Raw genomic sequence first — 24,021 nt, forward strand, 5'->3', positions numbered from 1 at the left:
AATGCCTGTATCTCTGCATCTAAAGTCAACTTTCTAGACATCTTTGATTCCATTCTGTTCAACCTTCATCTCTTGCATAGGCCTCCATACTGAGAAATAGCATCCAGCAAAAACTACTCTGCCCTCATAATTCAGACTCTAGAGGAATCTTGCACTTTTGTTTGACTTGGGTCACGGCATATACCTGCCTTGGTTTGGAGACCAGCACTGTTTAATAAAGAGACTTGACTCATTATTATCACACTCATACGTCAAAAATGGGTTTGAAGTTTACTGACTTAGGTGACAATACATCTAGTCCACAATACTTTCCCTTCTTTTATGATAAAATAACTAATTTTTTGAGCTCAGTAAGTGATGATTCTTTAAGCCATTTTTTTTTACATACTTAGGGGTGTCTTCTCTTTTCTTTTTGATTGATTTCTTCTGAAAGAAATATCTAAACAGTCTCCTGCAAGCCACAAGAATGATGATGACCTGTCATGGATAAGTGGTGTAACACAAAAAGAGACCACTCATGACAAATCCAATAATTAAAAAAATTCAACTTAAGCCTAACAACAACAACAAAATTATAAACAAATGTTTTTTTTTTCTTTTTTTTTTTTCTGGATTTTCTATTCTTGAGGTCTGTGTCCTGAGACTCCCTATACATATATTTTTATATATAGCAATGTGATGGTTTGTAATAATCTTCCCTTTTATTAAAAATGGATGCTCATTCTTAAGTTTATGAGTCAAGGGGTACAACGACGTTAAACAAGCAGCACTAGCCTTAGGGAAAAAAAAGAAAATGCTGGCCTCTCTAAAAGCAATCATTGTCAAGTGACTGTTGCAACTCAGTGCCTTAGATAACAGAGTACAGTTTTTGATTTCATATAACATGAAAGTGTTCTGTGCTTGAAAAGTTAAACAACTTCCTTAGAAATATGTCTGGTACAGTAGATTAATAATGTAGGTAAATCACTGATTTCTCACACATACTCTAAACTGAAGAGAAATTCTGTAGCAATCCTATTCACTTAGATTTAATATCTTTATTACAAAAGCAAACAAATAATTCATCATATTATTTTTCTCCTCTATAGATATCTTAAAATTAGTTCCTGGCTCCAGCCACATCCAGGACACACTCCTTACCCCTTCAACCACTCTGTGATTGCCCGAGAGACTACTGAGTCAGGAAAGTAAATATGCATATGGATGAATTCCAAAAGACTATGAAGGAGCAAGCCCACTGCCAGGTGCAAAGGTGGGAGGATAGGAAAGCTTTCAGAGAGCTTGGGAAGTTTCAGGGCATGTTCCTCAGAGACCTCTATACGCAGCCTCATGAGATGAGACGAGAAGCAGAAGCTCTGACTCTTGCCCTGTATTTAGGCCTGCCAGCACAACTTGACCACGCTGCAGTTTGCTGAGCAAAGGCCTTGGCAATGGTCATGTGCTGAAAGCCAGGGATGACATTTCTTCACTAATTATTCACTAATGCTTCAGCTCACAGTGACGTGAGTTATACCATCCCATTTCTGTTCTATATCCCAGAGTAACTCACCTGCCTTCGGCTCAGGCAGCAGCAGGGGCCAGCAGCAATTGCCAGGGCTGTTGGTGGATGCTGCCAGTGTGTGGGGCCTGTCTCATTCCTGAAGTGTGCTGTAACTGTACAGCATGCAGTCCTGCCTGCTGCATTAAAGGCTTGTGGGGGAGCCAACAAACAGTCCTGCAAGTCAGGAACGACGCTAGCCGGTATGGATATCAGCCACACTTTATGACTGTGCTTAGAGGCTTGGGGTAGCTCCTTGGAGTGGATACCAAAGGCAGCATGGACATATGTTGGTTTAAAATCATATGTACCTTGGGCTTGAGTGCTTGCTTACAGGTGACTTGCAAACAAATTTTAAGACTTTAGGACTGTTGCAAGCTCCATCCAAGTTTCAGAGACACAGTCAAATGTTTCCTGTGATCATTCAAAACACTCTTTCACTTTTCTCTCTTTAAGGCTTTTCAGCACTGTAATCTGTTTTTGCTCATTGTTACCGCACACACTGGTGGTAGATACAACATTCATGACCAGGGAGATGCCTGGCAGAAAGCAACAAGTTAGGAAAAGCTGTAGGAGAGGGACAGAGGTATCATCCTTGCCACAAACGAGTGCTGTTTGAGGTGGATCAGCCAGGCGTCAGTCTCCTCACGCCCGTGGCGTGTGGCACATACACCTGCTTTGACAGGGCAACAGCTTTGGTTTCAGCACTTCTTGTTTATTTCACCGTCATCTTTGGCAAATGTCAATGTTTGTAAACGTTAACGTGCATTTTGTAAAGCTGTATCTTTCACAAGCCTTTATAAACACCAGTCACGGCCTGTGAAGGGCCCCGCCCTGCCCTCCGCCCTCGGCTCTGCGCCGCGGCCTCTGAGGTGCCAACGGCCGGCGGGCAGGGCGGGGCCGGCCTTCAGTCACCACCCCTGCAGCCACCCGCCGGTCGGCTCCGCCGGCCGCGCCGCAAAGCCTCTTGGGAACTGAAGTCCTCCGCTATGCCTCCTCCATGGCCGACACCGGCCACATGACTACACATCCCATGGAGCCTTGCGGGAGTGCCCGAGCTCCCGGAAGGCGGCTGCGGCCGCCGGTGGCAAGGCGGCTAGTTCAAGTTGCCATAGCGGCGAGGTGAGGGGAGGGGGTGCTGCGGGGCGGGGGCTGCGTGCCTGGGGAGGGCGGGGGGCTGCGACGGGAGGGGAGGGATAAAGGGAAAGGGAGGGAGCCCTAGGGGGTCCCTCGGGGCTGGGGTGGGCTGTAGGGTTGGGGGTGGGTGGGCGCACGGCGCGGGGAGGCTGGCACGGCGATACCTGGGCGCGGGGTGCGGAGGGGTCGCCCTCTGTGCCCGGGTGTGGGTCGGGCAGGGGCCGTGCCTGGAGGCTGGGTGCAGCGGTGGTCCCTGCAAGCGCGGCGGGGGGATGTGGCCGTGGTGTGTGGCCTGCCTGCCGCCTGCAAGCTGCTCGTGGCTCGAGCAGAAGTGCTGAATGGAGGGCGCTGTCCTGTGCCCTTCTGCAATGGCCATAGTTTTTTTTTGTTAAGCTCAGCCTTAGCGATAAGGCTCCAAACGCGGCTTTAGCCACAGTTTCCTAGCGATGGAGTAGCGTGTGTGGAGATAAACAAATAAAACCCCTTGAGAACTGATCAGGCTGTGTGTACTGAGTTTGTCTTTTCCTCACTTGAGCTGGAGCAGTTGCTGTGGAGACTGTCAGCTGCCTTCGTGCTTGCTCTTATCAGGAACGTCCCCACGAAACAGAAACGCCTGTGTTCCAACAGGGAAGGCGGATGCTGAGCGTTGACGTTTTCCTTGGTGCAAAAGATGTTTTAATCTGTCTAGGTGGACTCAAAGTAACAATAAAAAACAAAAAAAGGCAACCAGTAATTCTCGGTCAGGTAGGCTTTATGATTGTGTGCTAAAATCGGTTTAGCGGTTTAGGAAAAGTGTTAATGCTCCTCTTTTTTTTTTTTTTTTTTGTAAATTATAGCAAACGCTCATGCAGAATATTTCTACAAATTTATTCTTCTGTATGGTTTTATTTTTTTTTAATCTAAAATAAAACTTCTGCAGTTCCTTTTAAAATGAGGATGTCACTTTATGTGAAGTGAGACTTCTCCAACTTATAAGTGCCTACAGTTCCTCTTAAGTTGCCCGCAGGAGCAAAGAGGAATTCTGCTCAACCATAAGTGGAAAGTTTTCTGCAAGTGCCCTTGTGTATAGCATTTCTTCTGTTTCCTTCACTCACTAGCCTGTCTTTGCCACTTTGACCAGTACCTTAATGAGCTATTTTTGGCCAGCTGAAAACAAACATCGATATCTTCTGCTGTAAATCTTCATTTCCTTCTTTATTTTTATTTTTCCTACAGTGTCATAACTTTTCTGTGCATTTCTTATGATTGAGATGCTTCTCAGAATTATGTTTTGAGTGCATCAGTCAACTATTGTTTTTCATTGTCTTTTTATCAGTGCCTATCTTTCCTCTGACATGAGTTGCCATATTCATCTACCTAGAGGTAAATGTAGCATTGTGTTCAGAGACTTGGTTGCTTTTGAGTTTGGGAAATTTTTAAGGATGTAGTTCCCATCAGCTGAGTTGCAATAACTGCCCTTTAGTATTCTGCTGGCTTATAGCATTTCATCTTGAAATGAGTTAAAACACTTCTGACCATTTCAGTGTTCTGATGTGTACTTCATTTCTCTATCTACTAAGGTATACTTAAAAAAGCACGTTTTTACTAATGTGAAACTGGTAATGTTGTAAATGATGTTATTTGGGGGCTTGTGGATCTAGAAGGAAATGTGACATGGTGGAAATAAGAGTTCAATGCAGACAAGCTGTATGAATTGCATAATGTTAAGGTTGCTTTTCTAAGTCTCATGGGGTACTGCTGTGCAATATTCTACATACAGAGTAGATCCAGCCTATGCTTTTCTGCATGGTTTGGGAGGAAAAGAGAATTTGCTTCCTGTGAAACTATTACTGTGGTTTTGAAGAATCTAATTTGCCAAAACAACTTTTATTATGACTTTGTAGTTGAGGAAAAAATATGACAGGAACAGACCATCAACCATTTGGTACGATCATTAAAATTAAACGTGTTTCAACTGTAAGTGTGATGGGTCAGGCAAAATATGCTGGTGCATAGGTACGTGAACAGGTAAAGGCTGGATTCATGTGGATTAATGTCTCAGGGTTGGATTCCTGTTCCATCTTGGGACTGATCTTGTGTTTCGTTGTTAGTGTGACCACTAATTCCATCTCTCCTTTGCTTGGTGTCTTAAAAATATCTTCCAAAAATGCTTTGAAACTGAGAACCTTTGTTAAGCTTTGCGGAAGCTGTTTGTTGAAGCTGTTGTTTATTGGGTTTTGAGTGCTTGTGCTGCTTCTTGTGCATGGCGGATGAGAACAGGAAGAGATGTTTAAGCCCAGAGAACTGACAGTGTTGTTATAGGGGAACTTAAAAATTACTCTAGAACAGGTGATGCCAGATCTGTTCAGGAGAAGTATTGTTTCATGCTTATCAGTGATACTTCTGGTTTGTGCCCTAGAATGGGGATCTCACTGATACCTACGTGAAGTTCCAGTAAAGACTGACAAGGAAAATAAAGCTTGTTATCATGATTAACAAGACATAGTAAAAATGAAAATTAGTACACGTTGCTTTGGTACCGGTGGTTAATTCTTTTCTTTTTCTCTGCCCTTCAAAATTCTCCATGTTACCTTTTTGCTAATGCACAATGTTTGTGCTTCCTCAGCCACATTTAGGCTTCATTTCAGCTGATTGGAGTGAGAAGTTCTGGAGCAGTGAATGCTGATATAGGCAGGAAGAACAGGCTTTAGTGAGATAAGGGCAGGGAGGATGTGATAAATTCATCATTTCAAAAAAGAGTTGTAAGGAATATTGGTGTACTTGAGCACAAACTGATTATGTTGATTTACTCTTTCATGTCAAAAAGGTTTCTGTGCAAGTCTGGCAGACAGAAATTTACATCATAAAAATGTAGTATACAACTCTGGAAAAACGTTGAGTGGCACATATATAAAATATATCATAGCAATTGAATCTAGTTCCACTGGGTGTGGTGGTTTTACTGTGCTGGTTTTACTGTGCTAGGCAGCTAAACACCACAACCACTCTCTCACTGCCCCTCCTTAGATGAGGAGGGGGAGTTAAACTTCTGCATTAATGATTAGAAGAATGATACCTTTACTGTGGCTTTATTTATTTATTTTTTGTCTGCTACAGGACCAAAAGGAATTCAAAATTTTGCTGGCCTATTTCCTTTTCCCCAAAGTAGATTCAGACTTACTCTCCAAATATACGTGGTCAACACCAATCTTATTGACAGTGATTCTGTGACCTCTAGGCAAACTGCTGCAGTGCATAATAGTTTGAGAAAAAAAGTTCCATATAACTTCAAGTGGATTTTCTTTCCTTTGCCTTCTTTTAATGACACTGCATTGCCTTCTTCCATAGTATCTCCAGTTCTCCTAAACTCCTTAAATACACTGGTTCTTAGACTTGCTTCCCACAATTAGTTATCTGGAGTTACTGTCCTAGTTGAGCCCAGCTGGTCTGAATATAGCTTAGAAATTAATGTGAGGCAAGGAGGAAATTCTGTTCTGCTAGAACAGAATGGTTCTGCTAGGATAAAAACACAATAGCTCAGTTGGAAGGGACCTACAAAGATCATTGAGTCCAACTGCCTTGCCTCCTGAGGGCTTCATCTTTGATTTTCCTCTGCTCTCCTGATGTCTCCACTGTATGTTTTTCAGAGAGAATTTGTTTTGGGCTATGGTCTTAGCCTGGGTACTGAACACCTGGCTGTGATGAGGGTGCATCTATTAGTTTAATTCTGTCCTAATGGGCTCTGCTTCTTGCGTCTTGGCCACTGCTTCATGGTGTGAACAAGCATAATAACTGAGGAACAGTTGGTAGATCAGCTCCAAAAGTACATCCTGCTTCAAAAGTACATCCTGCTAATGAATGACAAACACCTCTCTTGTGAAGAAAGGTTTAGAGAGCTGGGCCTGTTCAGCCTGGAAAAGACCCAGGGGTGACCTTACGGCAGCTTTTCAATACTTAAAGGGGGCTTATGAAAAAGATGGAGAGCGACTTTTTGCTTGGGCAGATAATAAGAGGACAAGGGGGAATGGTTTTAAAGTAGAAGAGGGGGGATTTAGATGATAGGAGGAAATTCTTCACTTAGAGGGTGGTGAGGCGTGGGAACACATTGCCCAGAGAAGTTGTGGATGCTTGATCCCTGCAGGTGTTCAAGGCCAGGCTGGACGAGGCCCTGGGCGACCTGACCTAGTGGGTGGCATCCCTGCCAATGGCAGGGAGGTTGGAACTGGATGGTCTTCAAGGTGTCTTCCAACCCAAGCCATTCTGTGATACGATTCTAATACAGTAGTCTGAGTAGTTTTGCTTTGGCAATGTTGTGCAAGTTGAATCTGTTCAGTAACAATCAGGATTTAACATTTGTTACCTTTTCTGGTCTTCCTACCTAGGTTTCAAGATACTAATGGCACACTCATCCAGTGATTCGGATGACTTTCTTAGGAGTCGAATAAGAAGGCGGCCACCTTTGAGGGCATCCCTCAACAGAACTCGGAACGATGGTGCTGAAGAAGTTACAGAGAAGATACATACTTTAGCAAGCACTTTACAGGTTGCTTACAAAATACAGTTTTAAAGTATATTTAGAGTATGTAAAATAGAGTCTAGTTTCCACTTCTGAAGTTTGGCAAAATACTGTAGTGCTGGGAAATGTTGCTTTCTGTGCAAACCAAAAGGGTTTATGAAACTGATCATATTGCCTCTGAGCTGAAAGTAGGTGGCTTGCTGTGGTCTGAGATAACAACTGTATGAAAGTGTAATAGAATATTCTTAGAAACAATGATGTGTTTGGCAATGGTGTTTATAAAACTAGCAAAATGAATAATGCAAAATTAACCTTTACAGATTGTTAGAAGAGGCATTGAATTTTGTAGTAGAAAACTCCAGCCCCCTCTTAACTGTCTTGTACTGTATAAAATTTCTAAGTTCTAACTAAAGAAAATATGTAGGTACTCTATTGCTCATAATAGAGCTTACAACTGAAATTATTTCTAGATGTGGCACAGCATTGTGAGAAGCAGTGTGTGTAAACTTATAATGGATTCATCCCTGAGTAGGAGAGCGTTCATCTGCTTCCTGCTTCTTCAGTGAAGGCAGCAGACAAGGCTTCTGAAACTGTTTTGTGTATAGGAGGAGACATTTTGCTCCCTTGACACCATTTGTCACTTCAAAATTCATTAACATTCTTCAGTATGGAAGAAAAAAAAAAATCTGTATGGTGAAAATAACTGTTCTAGCTGATAGTTCTGAGGACTTAAAGGGCTTGTGCATTATCACTTGTGTTTAATTATTGTTTGGCCTGTATATATACACTGTGAGAAGAGAAAAATGCATATTCAATGGTTAATTTATATTTGAGAACTTTTTGTCTGGAAAATGATCATTAAGCTAAAAAGAGATGAGTTAATAAGAATGTAAACTGACAATATTTTTTTAAAAGGCACTCTTCAGAATTGTCCTGTTCTTGTCTAATCTTTCTAGCTGCTCTTCTAAGATTCTGATTTTAAGCTAATTGCTTATTTTGTACTGCTTTTTAGCAGATCTGCTACCTGATCCTGTTCTTCATCTGGTCACAGGAGTGCTTGTATAGAGGAGGAGGAGGAGGAAAAAATATGTTGAAGGGAAGGGTAGGACTGTCACAGTCTGGTTTAAGGTGCCTTGAGCTGCTAAGAAATTGTGCTATATAAACTAAGTGATGGAACTTGACCAAGGTGTTCCACAGTAAAGAATGCAATAAGTATGTTTTGACTTGGTTATCTTTAACCAGGCAGTCCTTTCCATTATTGTATAGCTTTTGTGGTTTATTACAGGCTGTGACAAATGCTGTACATGGCACAGACAAATGTAGTCTTGAGGGCTGAATAATCTTGCAGTGGCTTTTGGAGAGCATGTTAACATGGCCAGTTTTTTCCTCTTAAATCCTATTTAAGAGGCCTATTTCCTGCCATCAGAGGGATGTCACCTTACAGCCTTAATAATTTCTTATTTTTTTTCTTGAGGTGAATGTTTTAATGGGTGTCTTTAGAATATCTGCTGTAGCTCTGTTTTCGGTTGCCTGCTTGGTGAACTTCCTTACCTTTGCTCAATATGCTCATCTTCAAAAACTTGTTATTTCTCAGTTTACCTGCCCACAAAATAAAGTACTGTAAGATCTTTGGATAAAAATATTTTTCTGGAGAGTGGTTGAAAATGTACACACTTTTTGTCTGAACCTGAGTCCTCGCTTGCATATGTAGTGTTCAGTTTTGTTCCTTTAGCTGCACTGTACATCTTCGGATTCTGTCTACTTGACTAGGATTTGGAATTTTGGAATGCTAAGACCCTACAGAAAAAATACTTGTTTTATTAGTGTTTTATAAAATATATATATATATACATATTATATATATATATAATATATATATATATATATTCTTCATTTTATAAATGAAGAATAGTAAAGACAGCTGTTGGAAGTTTCTATTTTGACTTTTCTTCCTCAAACTTTTTTTTTTAAGGATACCAACAGAAATCTGAGACATGTTGACCATTTACTAGGACAATACAGAGAATACAACAAGGAACAAACGGAAGCAATAGCAACTGTGAGCAACTTTCAGTTTATCTTAACTTCTTAAATCTTTTTTTTTTTTTTTTTTTACCTAATAGCATTCATAGCTGAGAACTTCGAAGCAATGCGCAGAATATATCAAGAGTTAAGAAGACACGAACAGAAACTTTTCATATTTATTTGAACAGTATAAAACAAACTGTAGTAGTTTGTTATATAACGAAACTAGCATTTTTTGTAGCTTTATTACTCTTCTATTTGGAGCTTATAAACCAGTTTATATTATAGTATGGTAGTATAGTATGAGATAAATAAGAAAAGCTGTTATTAATCCATAATGGCACTAGGCTAAAAAAGGGCTCTGATTTTCTTAATGACCATTTTTTCTGAAAAATATCTTGCATATGTGTTTTTGTATGTGTCTGTGTTCATATTTCAGTAAAATGTAATTTCTTCGCAGTTAAAAGAAACGCTGGAACAGTCTATAGGTCAGTTAAGGAGTCAAAGATTAAACCGAAGCTCTGGAATGAGAAGTGCTTCTCTCTCAAGCTTGTACCCTAGTGATCTGGATGGAGAAGCAGTTTCAGGTAAAATACTTAAGGTGCTTGAGTGTACTTAAATTATGTTGTATTGATATTATATTGAATGAAGAAATTGAAAATAAAAATGTATAAAGGTATTGGCATGAAGATATATCATGGATTATTTCAAAGAAATTCAGTTTAGAAATCTGTGACACCTGCATTAAGTTAAGCAGTTGTTTATTAGGTAAATGATTTCCATTGCATGTTTTGTTTTTTTCCTGCTGATATCTCAAGAGATCAAATGAAACATTGATACATGAAAACTGTCTTACCCACTTTATGATTTGTAGGTAAATGTAAGTCGAATCAAAAATGTTTTGCAGTTTCTGAAGCTTGCTTCACAGCAAAATGAAAACATGAATTTTAAATGCATAAGGTTATGGATAGGTAGGTAAAATTGTATAAGGCTTAGTGGAAAAGGAAAAAACTAAACCAATGTATAATATACAGAAAAGTAGTTTTTTTTCTTCTACATCTCTTAAATTTCATTATTTTGGAGGGCGGGAAAGGTGTATTTGAGAGGAATATTCTTTCCAGAAATAGCATTTAATATATTTTAGTAGAAAACTTTTTAAAGTTTTCTGTTTTTTTCTGGTGTAAAATCTGTGGCATAGTTTGAAACTGCAGTAGATCCAAATAGAGGAAAAAACATTGCTTGGGCAAATAAAATTTGAATAAAAAAGTCTACCTAATTCTTGGAGGAACAAAGGAAAGCTCCTTCTCTTTATTGCCCATCTCATATATCTAAATATTCAAAAATATTTCAACTATATGTCCATGCATTTTATGTACCTTTAGTAATTCTTTTGTTTATAACGTATTTCATATTGGCAAGATGAAACATGAGTTTTTCTCAAAGTAAAATTAAATGTTTCCTGTACAAAGCTTTGTCTTTCTTATTTATTTCTTTTATAAAGGGAACCGCCACTTCCTGCCTACTTCTCCTCTCAGGGATTATGGAGACTCACAGGACAGTAGACATCGAAGATCTAGATCTGCAAGTGTTCGATTCGTCAATGAGGCAGATAATTTGGACCAGGTAAGATCACTAATGGGAAGCTATTTCCCTACGCAAGCAATACGTGGTTACCAGGCTCTTTAATGTTAAATCAAATGATAAAACTAAGAATTTTACAGCTGTGAAGTGCCCTTTCAATGTTCTGTGCCATGTTTTATGACAGTCATCTATCATATCTATCAGTGTCAAAAAGTTTCATGCAAATTTATCTTTATAGATAAAAAGGTACAGATGGTAGTAATGTCAAAAGTTATGAAAATGATTTCTGTAACTTTTTGGGCAACATAGGAGACAGAAATAATATCTGAATATTTAATTAGCATTATGCATATGCTGAAATCTGGTATAGCTATAGAGGGGATTGCTCTTTAGTTAATAGCACTGGATCTCACTGCTTTTGCCATTCACTTCAGTCTAGTCTGAACTGATCTGTAGTCAGCTAGTTCTTCATTTTAATTCTAAATCTGACCTGTGAGTAGGATAATTTAACTCAGTACTTCAGGCAATTGTTGTGGGTGTGAGAGGATGTGTATGGCATGGTTGATTTTCAGACCTCTCCAGTCATGTCTACCTGCAGACTCTTCAGAAAATATGAATTAACTACTTTAATGGTTTACATTAAGTGAAGGTGTAAATATATAGTTTTTTTTCTTATTTTTATGATGACTGCTAGTTTATTCCTTACCCTTGCTTTTCATTGAGTGAATATAGCTTTACTGGATCATCAGGTATTTTATAAAAAAACAAACAAAAAAACACTACAGTGTTTTGAGGAATGTTGAACTCTCTAGAAATAGCCATTTGTTATGACCATAGGCAGAAATTGGGGCAGAGATAGAGTAGCACTACTCAAATAAAAAAAAAAAAGCTTCAGCTCTTTCTTATTTATATAACCACAGCCCCTTTCTTCTGTTCTGACTGCTTCTGGCGAAGGTAATTTTCTAGCGAAATGGATTTTTGACACATTTGAATCTTTGTCCTCCTCAAACTGATACATTCTGAAGATGTATTGTGTTTGTCAAAGCCTCCTAGACCAGGCTGAAATTCCTGGTCTGTCACACAGGGGAGAGGTTGATGCCTGTGCCTGAATATTGAGGGCAATCAGCTGGGCTGTGGAAGATTCAGTTTAAAGTCTTGCATATAGAACAAGGAGATGTTATAAGTGAGGGTTTTCCCAAACAGTGGCCCTAACCACTGAGCTGTTTACAGCACTCTGGTGCTTAAGCTGTTGCTTTTTTTTTTTCCTCCCATGAAGGGTGGATGACCTATTACCTTTCTATCCTCTCTCTTAAAAGCTTTTACTATAATGACTATAATGTTATTATACACATTATATGACTATAATGTTAAGTCATTATAAACTATATAGTTTATAATGACTATAAACTAGTCTGCTAAATAAGGGAAACAGGAATCTAAATGTGACATTTTATTGAGGAAAATGGTGGTTTGTTTTTTTTTTCCAACTCTGGAAAAAACCTTTCTAAGATAGTATATAGAAATCTTGGGCAAAGTAAAATAGAATTCCTCAGTGCTTTGGTAGTTTCTGAAAACATTGTAGTGCTCTACTTGGTCACTTGCAATTTTACATGCTATGCTTCTATAGTAGTTTACGTAGCTGAGCAGAACTTTGTCTCATTCATACTAGTATTTATTTAGTTTGTCCTGATGCCACCTGTTCAGATATTTCAATTTATCTTGTATTAAATTAAAAAGATGGTACAATGTAAAGTAACTGAAATGAACAAGGTCTGAAGAATAGAAAAAATATAGTCGGGAAACTTGTTTTAGCAAATCATGTACTGGAAATTAAACTGGATGAGCAAGTTTTGTGAAGAGCTGATAGAAACAGAAGCATACAGGCTTCATCCAGGCTGCTCTTCAATTCATGCAATTTTGTTATTTTCCAGATAAAAATAATCTGCTGCACTTCATTTAATATTTTCTTTTTAAAAGCGTGTATATATGTATTTTTGGAATATCACAGATAAAAGCATCCTTAAAATTTGGTGCAATTTCTGTACTTTAATTTACAGCTGCATTCTTTCCACCAGTCTCTTCGAGATCTCAGTAGTGAACAAGTTCGTCTAGGAGATGACATCAGTCGGGAGCTTTCAAGAAGAAACCGGTATAAACAGAATATAACTTCCATGTGAATAAATAATTCTTAAATTCCTGTGTTCTTTTGTATTAAAACAAAATAATGTTGGAGAGTGGTACAGGTGAAACCAGTACTATGAAAGGTTTATTACCCATAATCTCATCCAATGTTTATATGTATAAATGATGCACACACATTGATTTGTATAGTATATGTGGCTACCTCCCTCTTTTTATATGTGGACAAAAAGACAGGGACTTGGGAATTTCTTTTACTAAAACTTTCCTTTATTTTTCTTGATACTGGAGTCTATTGAGGATAAGCTCTTATGCAGGCCATAATTTTTTTTTTATTATGTGCTGTCTCAACATACAGTGCTTTGTCTAATCACAGTAACAGGAATTAGTCTTCTAATTCCTAGTAAGAACTAGTCCTATTCAAAAGGATTGTGTTGACATGTTCATAATTTTATACTTGTTGACCTGATACCTAGTCTTTCTACTTAGATGCTCTGATGTCTTCACTAGAGGAATGGAAATGCTTTCTATAATGAATTTTCCACTTGAGGCTGGTCTCTAATTATGCTAGGGTTTTAGAAGCCGTAGAATGACTCGGAGTAACCTAAAAATCCATGAAATTGTTGCTGCTTAAAATTATCGTAGTTGATATTTAGTTTTTGCACTGCAGAATATAAATCTTACCTGTATTTTTCTGTGAAGGACTGATGCAGAAATGAGAAAAACTCTAGCAGAATTGTCTGAAAAGCTTACTGAGTCCCAAAGACGAGAAACGGTGAGTGTGAATAACATGAAAAGATTTCTATTTAATGGTCTAAGCAGGATATGGGTTACTTGTATAATATATGTTTTGGTAATTAGTACTATGTATTGGTGTATATCTGAACAGGATTCTATCTAGGTTAGGATTGGTGATTGTTAACCTTCCATAATGAAATCAGCAAAACAAGTGCCTGTATCTCAGGTACTTGTTTAAACTGAAAGTGAATGTTTTACAAATGTGTATATAGTGAAATTCTCTCTGAGAAATCATGTTTTTAGAGAAAACTGTTGTTTAACTTTGAACATTGGTGTGAACAGATAGCTTATGAAATATACAAGTTAGTTTTTGCCATGTTGAAGAACTTCCATGATAACCATGGAATCTGAGTAATAATATTGATTCCTCTTCCTCCTTCTCTCCCTGTCCTTTTCAGTCCTTATCTGTGAAGCCTTTTGAAAGGGAAATGTCTCTTGTGGCTATAATTTTCTCTGGAGGCTCTGACAAATCAAAGGAGGAAGCGCAGCCATGATGAAGTCTCTTACTTTTTGCCTCTTGTATCTGCTGGAAGGAGATACTCTAGTCTATATCACTCAAATATGGAGGAGATCAGCTCTTGAGACGCAAGTCAAAGCAGTATTGCTGTAGGCACAAGGGAAGCTGAAAATCTAGTTAGGAGGTAAAAATCCTGCAGATAGGTCTTGACTTGAAGACTTGAGTCTATGCTTTATGTAAATGCTAATGTGATATCAGTAGCCATGCTAACATCTCAGAGCAAGTGTTATTTTCTCCTAGGTGGATCATCCTTCCCTAAAATTGCATGAATTGGTACTAAAGGACCTGGCAAGAGCTTTAGTGATGCATGTGTCACCGATATCAGTATTGTTGGAAAGGGCTGCTTCTTGGCACCAACAGACTTAGTAATTGTTTTTGTGTAAATTCCTGACTGTAGATGAAATAAGAGAGGGATTCAAGAGGCTGTGATCTCTCAAGACCAGTTATACACTTAACATGATAGAATCCATCAGTGGAAGACGACTTTCCTCTTCAGCTGTTGTAGAAGAATTTAACAGGCTGTCCTTGTTAGAATGTTAGCACTGTTTATATGGTAAGGAATTCTTTGATACTTACAGCTTCCTATGAGTGTTGTGTCCTGCTTCTCTACATACTTTTTTTTCCTCTGATGCACCAGGAAATAAGCGAGCTCTAAGTTTTAAGAAGGACAATTCACAAGAAAACAGCTGCTGCAGCTGTCTACGCCACAACTGTTCTGTGCTGTTGAATGAGAGAAACAAACCTTCCTCCTCAATCCTCTGGAATGCTGGCAACCACTGTCTTTACATAAATGAAAGAAATAACTAGTTTTGGTTTGTGACCTCCTATAGCAGGATTTCAAGATTTGAAATTGGTTGCTACAATTTTATTCTGAGACAAGCAAAAGAGAGAACTGTAACAAAGAAGCCTTCAGTATTCTTCTTTGATATTCCCCTTACTGTTAAAAAGAAGTCTTCTATTTGTGAGAGAAACTATCATCCCATAAAGCTTTGAAAGCTGAAATGTTTAATGAAACACTTTTAATGAAGATAAGATTTCTGCAGTTGGCTGCAGTCACATGGTTTTCCTGGGTAGGACTAATACAACTTCAACAGGAATGTTCTACTCATTGCTGTTCATTAACTGTAGGAAGAACATGGGCAAAATAGAGGGAAAACCAGAAGGGTGGAGGATGGAGAAGGCAGGTCATTCATTTAGATACCTCTCTGGAAGGTTAAAGCAATTGCTGTTGTTCAGTTTGCAGAAGGGTTATGCGGAAAGGAGAGACCTAGCCCTGTATGATGGAAGGTCAAAAAGTAAATGTCTAGGGAACAATACTAGGATACAAATGCATCTAATGATAGTTCTGTACGATACTACTTTACTTATTAGTTGTGTCTTTATTACTTCACTTCAGAGAGGTTGTTTATCATCTTCAATGTTACCATCTTTTTATTTGTATTCTATTTTAGGGGTTTTGACTGTAAATTGTCAATTTGAAATCTTGATAATTTGACAGAATGAGTTTGTAGCAGGAACATTTGTTTCAGCTTAGTGTCCTTAAGCCTTCATTTCTGTAGGGACTTGTAACCACATTCTTACAGCTGTACTGTTCAGAATGGTCAGTACTGTATGAAAACTGCTTATATATAAACTACGTAAATGTGATAATATATGTCCAAGGTCTCTTTGATACAGTCAGCCTGAGTTACTTGCTTAGAATTTATTTATTAGAGGTTTATGATTTGAGAACCTTTTTGATGTTGAAGCTGACTGCTTTTTTCCCCCTATATTAGAGACTTACACGACACAATGTGGTGGTTTTACTCAGGTGGGCAGCCGAGCTCCACCACAACCGCTCTCTCACTCCCCCTCTCCTCAAAGAGGAAGGGGGAGAAAATACAACACAGAGAGCTCGAGGTTTGAGATGAGAAAGGTTTAATTAGAGGGAAAGGGAATGGGGAGGAAAAAAAGAAACAACAGAAACAGTCAGTCCATGTGGAAGCACAGAGAAAGGGAAAAAAAAATTATTCTCTACTTTCCATCAACGAGCGGTGTTTGGCCATGTCCTGGGAAGCAGGGCCTCAAAACGTGTAGTGGCTGTTCAGGAGGAACAGCCCCCTCCCCCACGAGAGCCCCCCCCTTTTATTGCTGAGTGTGACATCAGGTGTTATGGAATATCCCTTTGGTTGGTTTAGGTCAGCTGCCCCAGCAATGTCCCCTCCCCATCACTTGCCCACCCCCAGCCTGCTGGTTCTTGGGGGCTTGGGAGGAGTCCTGATGCTGTGCCAGCACTACGCAGCAATAGACACAACACTGGAGTGATATCAGTGCTGTTCCAGGTACAACTGCAGAGTACAGCACTGTGTGGGCTGCTGCAGGGAAAAGGTGACTCCAGCTCAGACAGACCCAACACACACAATCGATGCGCATCAATGTTAACTTTAAAGGAAGCCTTTTCCAGTTTAGCATAAAAAAAAAAAAAAAAAGATGACTGAGGTGGTGAGGCATAGCTGGATGCCTCTTTCAAATCAACCATTCCTTGTGACCGTATACTTGAGAATCTATGTACAGCTTTGGTAAAAAGGCTGCGGACTCTACAACTTCTGCTGTATCAAAATCTCTTATTTTTATCTAGAAATAGCTCAATAGATGATGGAACTCGTAATTCTATGTTCTCCTCTTAGAGTATTCTCTAAGATGTTTCTAAGAGACAGTATCCTACACATCTGTTCTTTAACACTAATGGAAACCTTGGGATATGTTCTGAGATTTTTTTTCTTGAAACAAATTTGTATGTTTGAACTATACATTAGTTCAAACAGCTATAGAGGATGTCCATAAAGACCTATAAACAACTGAAAAAATGTTTATTTACGTTGTTTATATAAAGTATCCCTCTTTTTTTTGTTGCCATCTCCTCATATAAAGGCTCATCCCAAATAACATAGAAAGCAACTGCTGCAAAGCACAGAGTTGTTCAAAGTAAGTAGATGCATAGTTGAGATGGTGCTGTTGGAAGGTTAGTGTAGGTTATGTCTGTGGAAAAAGACAGATGTCAAGTAAAACAAATCTCACATGGAGTTCATGTGGTTAAGACGTCCCAGAGAGACACAGTTACTTTTAGATAAGTAACTGTCCCTCAGAGGACCTGATGTAGAGATTTTTGGCCTTGCAAAGGTGACTGTTGTAAAATGCATTTCATGCATTAGTGTTTGCCATGAGGGGAATGTTTAACTCAATATTCAGAGTGAAATCTGTCAAAGGACTTTGTCATTTCTGTGTTTTTTATGACTTCTGCTTCAAGTCTGCATTGACAATAAAATAGATAATAACAAAAGCAACAAAGGTCTATTGAAATAGATTTCAGCCAGTAGGACTTCTGCACCAGAAATAACAGTGGAAAGCTGAAAAACGGGGGAGGAATTCAAGAAGTAGGATACTGCTTTTTGTAAATTAGGCATCCAGCATCTTCTACAGAATTAAATTTAGCTACGACTTAAATGTTATCCTGGTTTTAAACAGGACATTATTTTCTTTTTGCTTAATTGGTGATAGGAGAACTTTTTTGGTAGCCTAATCCATTTTCATAGATTTTGCTGCTACTTGAAAACCTAACACAGAGATAGAGCTCCTAGTGTCATGATTATTGTTCAGGTAGGCTGTGTTGCTGAAAATACATCCTTCAATCATGTTCTAATATGCACTGAATGCAATAATTTAGTTTTAGCATTTCATGTCATTATGTAGAACCTCCATGTTCCTTGTTACTGTACTTCAGTGAATCACTTGTCTGCACTACGGCTTTTAATCTGGGGACAAGATGTGTACTGTTCAGGTAGGAATGTTGTCCTGAATAAGGGTCATTTAGGATAGAGGAAGAGAAGTGAATTTTAGTCTCTTCTTCATATACAACTTACTGCTTACTTGCCTACTGCTTCTAATATTTCTTTTGTTGTTATCGCTCTTGTTGCATGTCACAGGTTCTGTGACAATCCAAGGAAGATCAGAGAAGCTACAAAATCAGGAAACACAGTTCTCATGGAAGATAATGTCTAAACCTGTAGATGGGTAACTGTCATGTTGGGGGAACTACATTTTTAGGTAGCATATTAACTACTTTGTAGAGCAAATAAACACGAACTATTCCAGAAGAAAAGCAGTTATTTGTTATAAACCACGTCCTGTGTGTGGCTTTTAATCTATGAAAGACTCGCTTTGTAACAATCACCAAAACAACAAACATAAGCTTGGCACCTCTACCATAGCAAAAAAAAAAAAAAAAAAAAAAAGTAAGCTTTTTACAATAACATCTGATTTCTAAAAGGGAGTTGCACAAAAATGAGGAAACTTATTTGAATAATGTCGGGCAATGAGGAAGGTAAAATAGTTCAAGACAATGTAGAAGAAATTGGAATACACTACAGTAAGGACTTTAATGCCTTAGGAGATCTGAAGGTGATCAAAAGATACCTGATGGGACTATACAAGGTAAAAGGAAGTCCTTCCAGAAGTTATAGCCAAATGATAGAAGTGGAAAGGTTAGATAAACTTCATCAGCTGAATATAAAAATGGAGTAAGGTAGGTTAAAAATAGTTTGATGAAGAGGTTCCAAAGTTACACACACTGATAAACCCTGTTTAATGCCATAGTGTCACTAGGAGAAAATATGATTAAATGAGAAACAACGTTCAGAAAAGAAAACACCTGTGGAGAGGATGGGAGGCAGAATCTGTTCCTTGTTTTGCATCCATTTTTACCAGAGAGGCTTCTGGAAAGTTCCAGTGTAGAAACACATAAAAAGATTGGTGTTGTATCTGGAGGGACCTGTGCTTGGACTTCAGCTGTTCCATAGTGTAAATGATAATTAGTTTGGAAAATATGGTGATATGTGACCCAGTTTGTGGTACTGTGGTGGTGCTAAATTTTCCAAAACAGAAAACGTAAATTTACTGCTTTCCAGAAAGTCTTATTACTAAGCATGGCTAGGACATGAATGTGACATAGCAGCTGTCACAGAGAATGCAGAGGAAGTTGCTAATGATAGTACTTGGTTCTTTTGCACTATTACAAGATACAACATAATAAACCTGATCTGCTGTGGACTTCTGTGCTCTCTGCCTTCTTTGCCTAGTCTCCTCCCTGACTACTTGTGCAACCCTACAAAAACTTATGTTGTATCCTAGCTATGTAAATCCTTGTACAAGAACTCCTATGTTTTTCCCATGTTAAGCTTCATCACCATACTAGCCCTCCTAAATGCCACGTTGCTTTCTTTCCATAACGCTGACTTCCCCACTACCTTTAATTCCTTATGCTACCAACATATGTATTTTTTTAAATACTAAATAGCCTAATACTTCATTTCAGATTTTTTTAAAACTTTATTTCAGGTGTATTTAAAGTACACAAATGACAACTGTGACAGTCATTCCCTAATTTTCTGCGGAGATGCAACAAGTTTAATGATAGTGTTATTTTTTGTTACTGTTAGATAGAATCATTGTTAGCTGTATTTTGTGAATTATTAGAAGTAACAATAAGTAGTAGTTTTCACAATAGAAATGCATGTGTTGTGACATGATCATTATTTTTATGCATTAGTTTACAGTAATTACTCTAATTATGGCTGCAGAGCGTTCATAACTTACATGAAAGAACATGATTTGATGAAGTACATTTTTTAACATCTCATGATGGTTTTAAGAGAAAATAGAAAATTCCAAGTTGTGAGCTGACTACTCACCTGGCTGTGCAAACAAGAAACCTTTTCAACGCACCACTTTTTGTTATAAAGACAAAATGACTGTTTCATTCTTTTAAACCTAATGTTTTATGGTACTCATGAAGTATGAATGTGTCCATAATTATGTATCTGTTGCTACACAACTGTGTTGTTCCTGTTAAAATTCTATATCCATACACATGCATATATCCTAGTAAAAGCATGCTTATTGGTGAAAGTAGATATGAGAACTTGCTCCCCTCCACATACATCAGAAACTTGTAGTTGTACAAGTCTTTTAAATCTTTGTTTTATCTAGATACCGTTTAGTAATTTGGTAATACTGCTTTCTAGTGACTCCTTAAAGCTGTTAGTTTTGAAGTAGGGAGGATACTAATACATAAGTATTTTCCTTGCTGGTCTGTAACTTCAACGATGTAAATTTAATTTGCTGCCCACAAGAGGGTGCTCTCTGCTAGTAGCTAGAAATGCAAAAATAAAGTAGTTCTGGGTGTAGTTTAAAGTTGAATTATTGTACCTGTAATCCAGATTGCTTTAACAATTGACTGGTGTTACTTATATTAGTTTGAATACGATTTGAAAAAATATTGGGGAAAAGTCTTATTGATGTAAATATTTTGTGCTATTACAGTCATTCTCATACTTGTCAGTCATGGATTTCTGCGTATGAAGGAGGCGAATGGTGGTCTGTTTTATAGACAGGAGATGTGAAGAAAGTGGCTCTCCAGAGATTAACCAGACCAGTGGCAGAGAAGCCAAGATTTTTATATTGCAGCCTCAGCTTAGCCTGTACCAAACTTGATATATTTAGCACTTGATCAGAACCACCACTGTAAAGAAAAATATCATAGATGTAAAGGAAGATATTGCTAACAAAATAGCAGGCCATTTCCTTGCTTGAGTACTCAGTGTTATAAATCTGGTTATTTTCTATACCATTCTAAATCTTCACAAAATACAAGTTGTTTTGTTTTTCTTTCTTTCTGTCCCATACTTTTTAATATTTTCTCAATTTCTCAGTATGTGGTAAAATAAATTTCTCAGTATGTGGTAAAAATGCGCCCTAACTTCCTGCAGGTTGTTTTTCCTTTTGAAGGTGTCAGCCCGGGTAGAAAGAAGACTACAGGAGATAGAACAAGAAATGCATGCCGAAAGACAGCTTGTAGAAAGGCGCCAGGACCAACTGGGACAGATGTCTATTCAATTACAAGAGGTATGCAAATGAAAACTTCCTGTATATGTATAATTAAATTAGGATCTTGCTGTGTTTGTGACCCTGTACCTGTCAAACTGGCAAAAGTGCTCATATTTTTGGCAGGTTCTTTTAACTGTATCCAACCCACTTCCTCTTGATTTGATGACCAGATAATAACAAGTAGTCTCTGTTATTTGTGGTGCTGCTCTGAATCATGATACTGATTTAGACCTTTTTGGTAACTGGCACAAACATTATTTGAAAGAAAAGCAAATTAGACCATGTTAGGCCTTACCTTTTGGAAAACACTCTTTTTGAGAACAAAATAATAGGAATTCTGTATATGTTGTCTCTGTGTACTAGCATCCCAAGAGATATTTGTGTGAGAGTTTTGTTAAGAAATTTACTTTTGTTATTGAAAGTAAATTATACAAGAAATAGGAATATGAGAGTTTCTAAGGAGACAAAAGGTTTAGAACTGGTCTAATCTTGAATTTAAAACAAGCAGAGGAAAAAATGGTAGCAACAGAACAGGCTAAGAATTTGAGTTCTTGAGCTGTATTTTTGGACTATTTAATTTTTTTCTTTGAGTGCAGCGATACAGATGAATAGATTCAGTATGGCAAACTAAATAGAATGAATAATATGACTTGTTACTATGAAGCATTTAACATTTATGAATAGTTTTATAAGGTTGTCAACAATGTATTTTTTAAGTTGAATACTAGCTGACTTTTTGCTAATTTGTTCATTGCTTGCATCAGTGTAATTGTTTGATGTATTGTGCTAAGGTGTTTGTCTATTTCTCTGTATTATAGAAATATTAAATTTACCATTAGAGATCTTCTCAGTTTACGCTATTTCTCACAATTTTTATATATCCTATATTTAAATAGGCAGTCTTTGCAAAGCTGCCAGCTTACAAGGTAACTATTCAGCAACAACAACAAAAATTCCTTGTAAGAAATGTTAGATTTTTGTGTGTAATATATGTTGTCATTTTACCTTTTTCTTACTTATTACCCATTACTTAACAGTAGCATTTGCCATAAAGATTGCTTGATAGACAAGTTTCAAGACCAGAGATTCTCAGAGAATCCAGTGTAGAAGTTTACTTATTTCTTGACTGCTTTACACTGTGCATTTGTTAGACTTCATTGTACGTTAAGAACAGCAACTTAACACAATAGATGTTGCTGATTTTCTCTTTTATTGTGACATTTGTCATTTGATACTTCTTTGAAACTCAGCTATTGCAGATGCTCTTCTCAAGTTTGCAAGTCTCATTAGTGCATTCCTTTGACCTCTCATGGGATGTACAGAATATCGAGGACCAGCTACTTAAAAATGTAGATCTCTTCACTTTTTTATTTTATTTTATTTTATTTTTTTTTAACGTTAATATGACTCTGTACTCAGTTTCCTAGGGGGTCATTGTAGGTGAAAATATTCTTAATGAACACAATCCACACAGGGAGAGGCTTGCTCCCTAGCTTCTTCTGCAGCTTGACCTTTTGAGCAGCTGTGCCTCTTCTGCCTTCCATTTGGCCTGAATTATCAGGAGTATTAGAACCAAGCAGCCAAGGTGCTTTCCAAATAAGTGAGGAATGTTCTTCACTAATGAAACATGAATGCATTTAGGGATAAAACATGGAACCCAAGCCAGTAAACTGTAAAGATCTGTTCTGGTCCACTGGAAGAAGGCTTGGAGATGGTGGTAACAATTTAGATTTCATTGTCCTAACATTTTTAATGGTGTTCATCTTCGATAATAACACTAACCTGGATAGTGGTGGTCTTGGAATGTTTTTGGTCCCCACTCATAATGGTGCATGTATTCAGCCATGTAAATGTGTGAGCAGTTGCTTGAGAACTGAATGTTGTTAATCACTGTATTGTTAGAAACAGTTTAATAGGATTGAACTCGCATTGTTGTGTGTACTTTTGCATATACCCTAGTGAGAATAAAGCAAATAGCTAAATATTTTACTGAAGTTATTTGTGTGAAGCATGTCTCTACATCATTGTAAAAAGGAGGTTTTTACTTTGTTATTCTTTTTCTTGCCCTTTGTACTTTGAATTACGAGTTAGATGGACTGTTAACTCTGTCAGTGGCCTCAGTCTTGTGGTGACCATTGCATGGATTTAATGCTCTATTAAAGTCTCTTTCTGTCCTTTTTTATTTCTCCAAGATTCTTCCCAAGTAATATTACTGGAAGGAGGATGGGGTTTGGACTGAGTTCTGAAATCCTGTCATTCAATATGGCCTGGATAATTTACAAAGAAATGCTATTTAAAGCATTTGTGGCTATTTAATGAAACATTTTTTTCATTAGCTTTCCTGTTATTACATTTCAAACCCAACAAAATCAAATTTAAGTTTTGGATTTGATCAGCAGTTGTTTTAATTAAGAAATCTTGTGAGATTTAAGAGTCCTTATCTCTAAGGAAAGTGCAGTGTCCATAACTGACCACTACTTGTCAGTATTTTACCACCTTAAGAGTCATCTTCCTAAATCTCAGTTATTTAATTATATATTCTCAGGATCTAACTGAACATGATGATACATGTGTTTCTTTTTCTCTTTGTCTGATTTGTCTTTGCTTTTCGCTTGATGTGCAAACTTTTAAATTTTATTTCATTATCATCATCATCATGGTCTGATCATTAACCAAGATGATATCTGGTTATAAACTGACTATAAAGAAAGCTTGGCATATAATTTTTGCATTTTTAGTATCTAAATCTGTGTTTTTTTGAATCTGCATTCAATATGTGCTGTGTGTAGGTGGATACAAATTTTTTATCTTGAGTTGATGTGTATTCTAGGTGTGCTTAAATGCTATTTATAAAGAAAATCTTAAATTAGT

At 37.7% G+C, this 24,021-nt stretch overlaps 1 protein-coding gene across 1 annotated transcript in view; it reads left to right on the plus strand.

Moving 5' to 3' along the window:
- Positions 1-7,049: 7,049 nt before the first annotated feature.
- The window catches only part of CEP128 (centrosomal protein 128), a gene marked incomplete at both ends in the record, with an annotated part of 109,983 nt that continues 93,011 nt past the window's right edge, over positions 7,050-24,021 (plus strand). Inside the window, 7 exons of the mRNA XM_084288230.1 lie at positions 7,050-7,196; positions 9,142-9,228; positions 9,655-9,781; positions 10,696-10,817; positions 12,833-12,924; positions 13,617-13,689; positions 21,052-21,168. Coding sequence (XP_084144356.1) covers positions 7,050-7,196; positions 9,142-9,228; positions 9,655-9,781; positions 10,696-10,817; positions 12,833-12,924; positions 13,617-13,689; positions 21,052-21,168 — 765 coding nt within the window. The remainder of the gene's footprint in view (positions 7,197-9,141; positions 9,229-9,654; positions 9,782-10,695; positions 10,818-12,832; positions 12,925-13,616; positions 13,690-21,051; positions 21,169-24,021) is intronic.

Source organism: Netta rufina, assembly GCF_964035555.1.
Source record: "Netta rufina genome assembly, chromosome: 5".
NCBI lineage: Eukaryota > Metazoa > Chordata > Aves > Anseriformes > Anatidae > Netta > Netta rufina.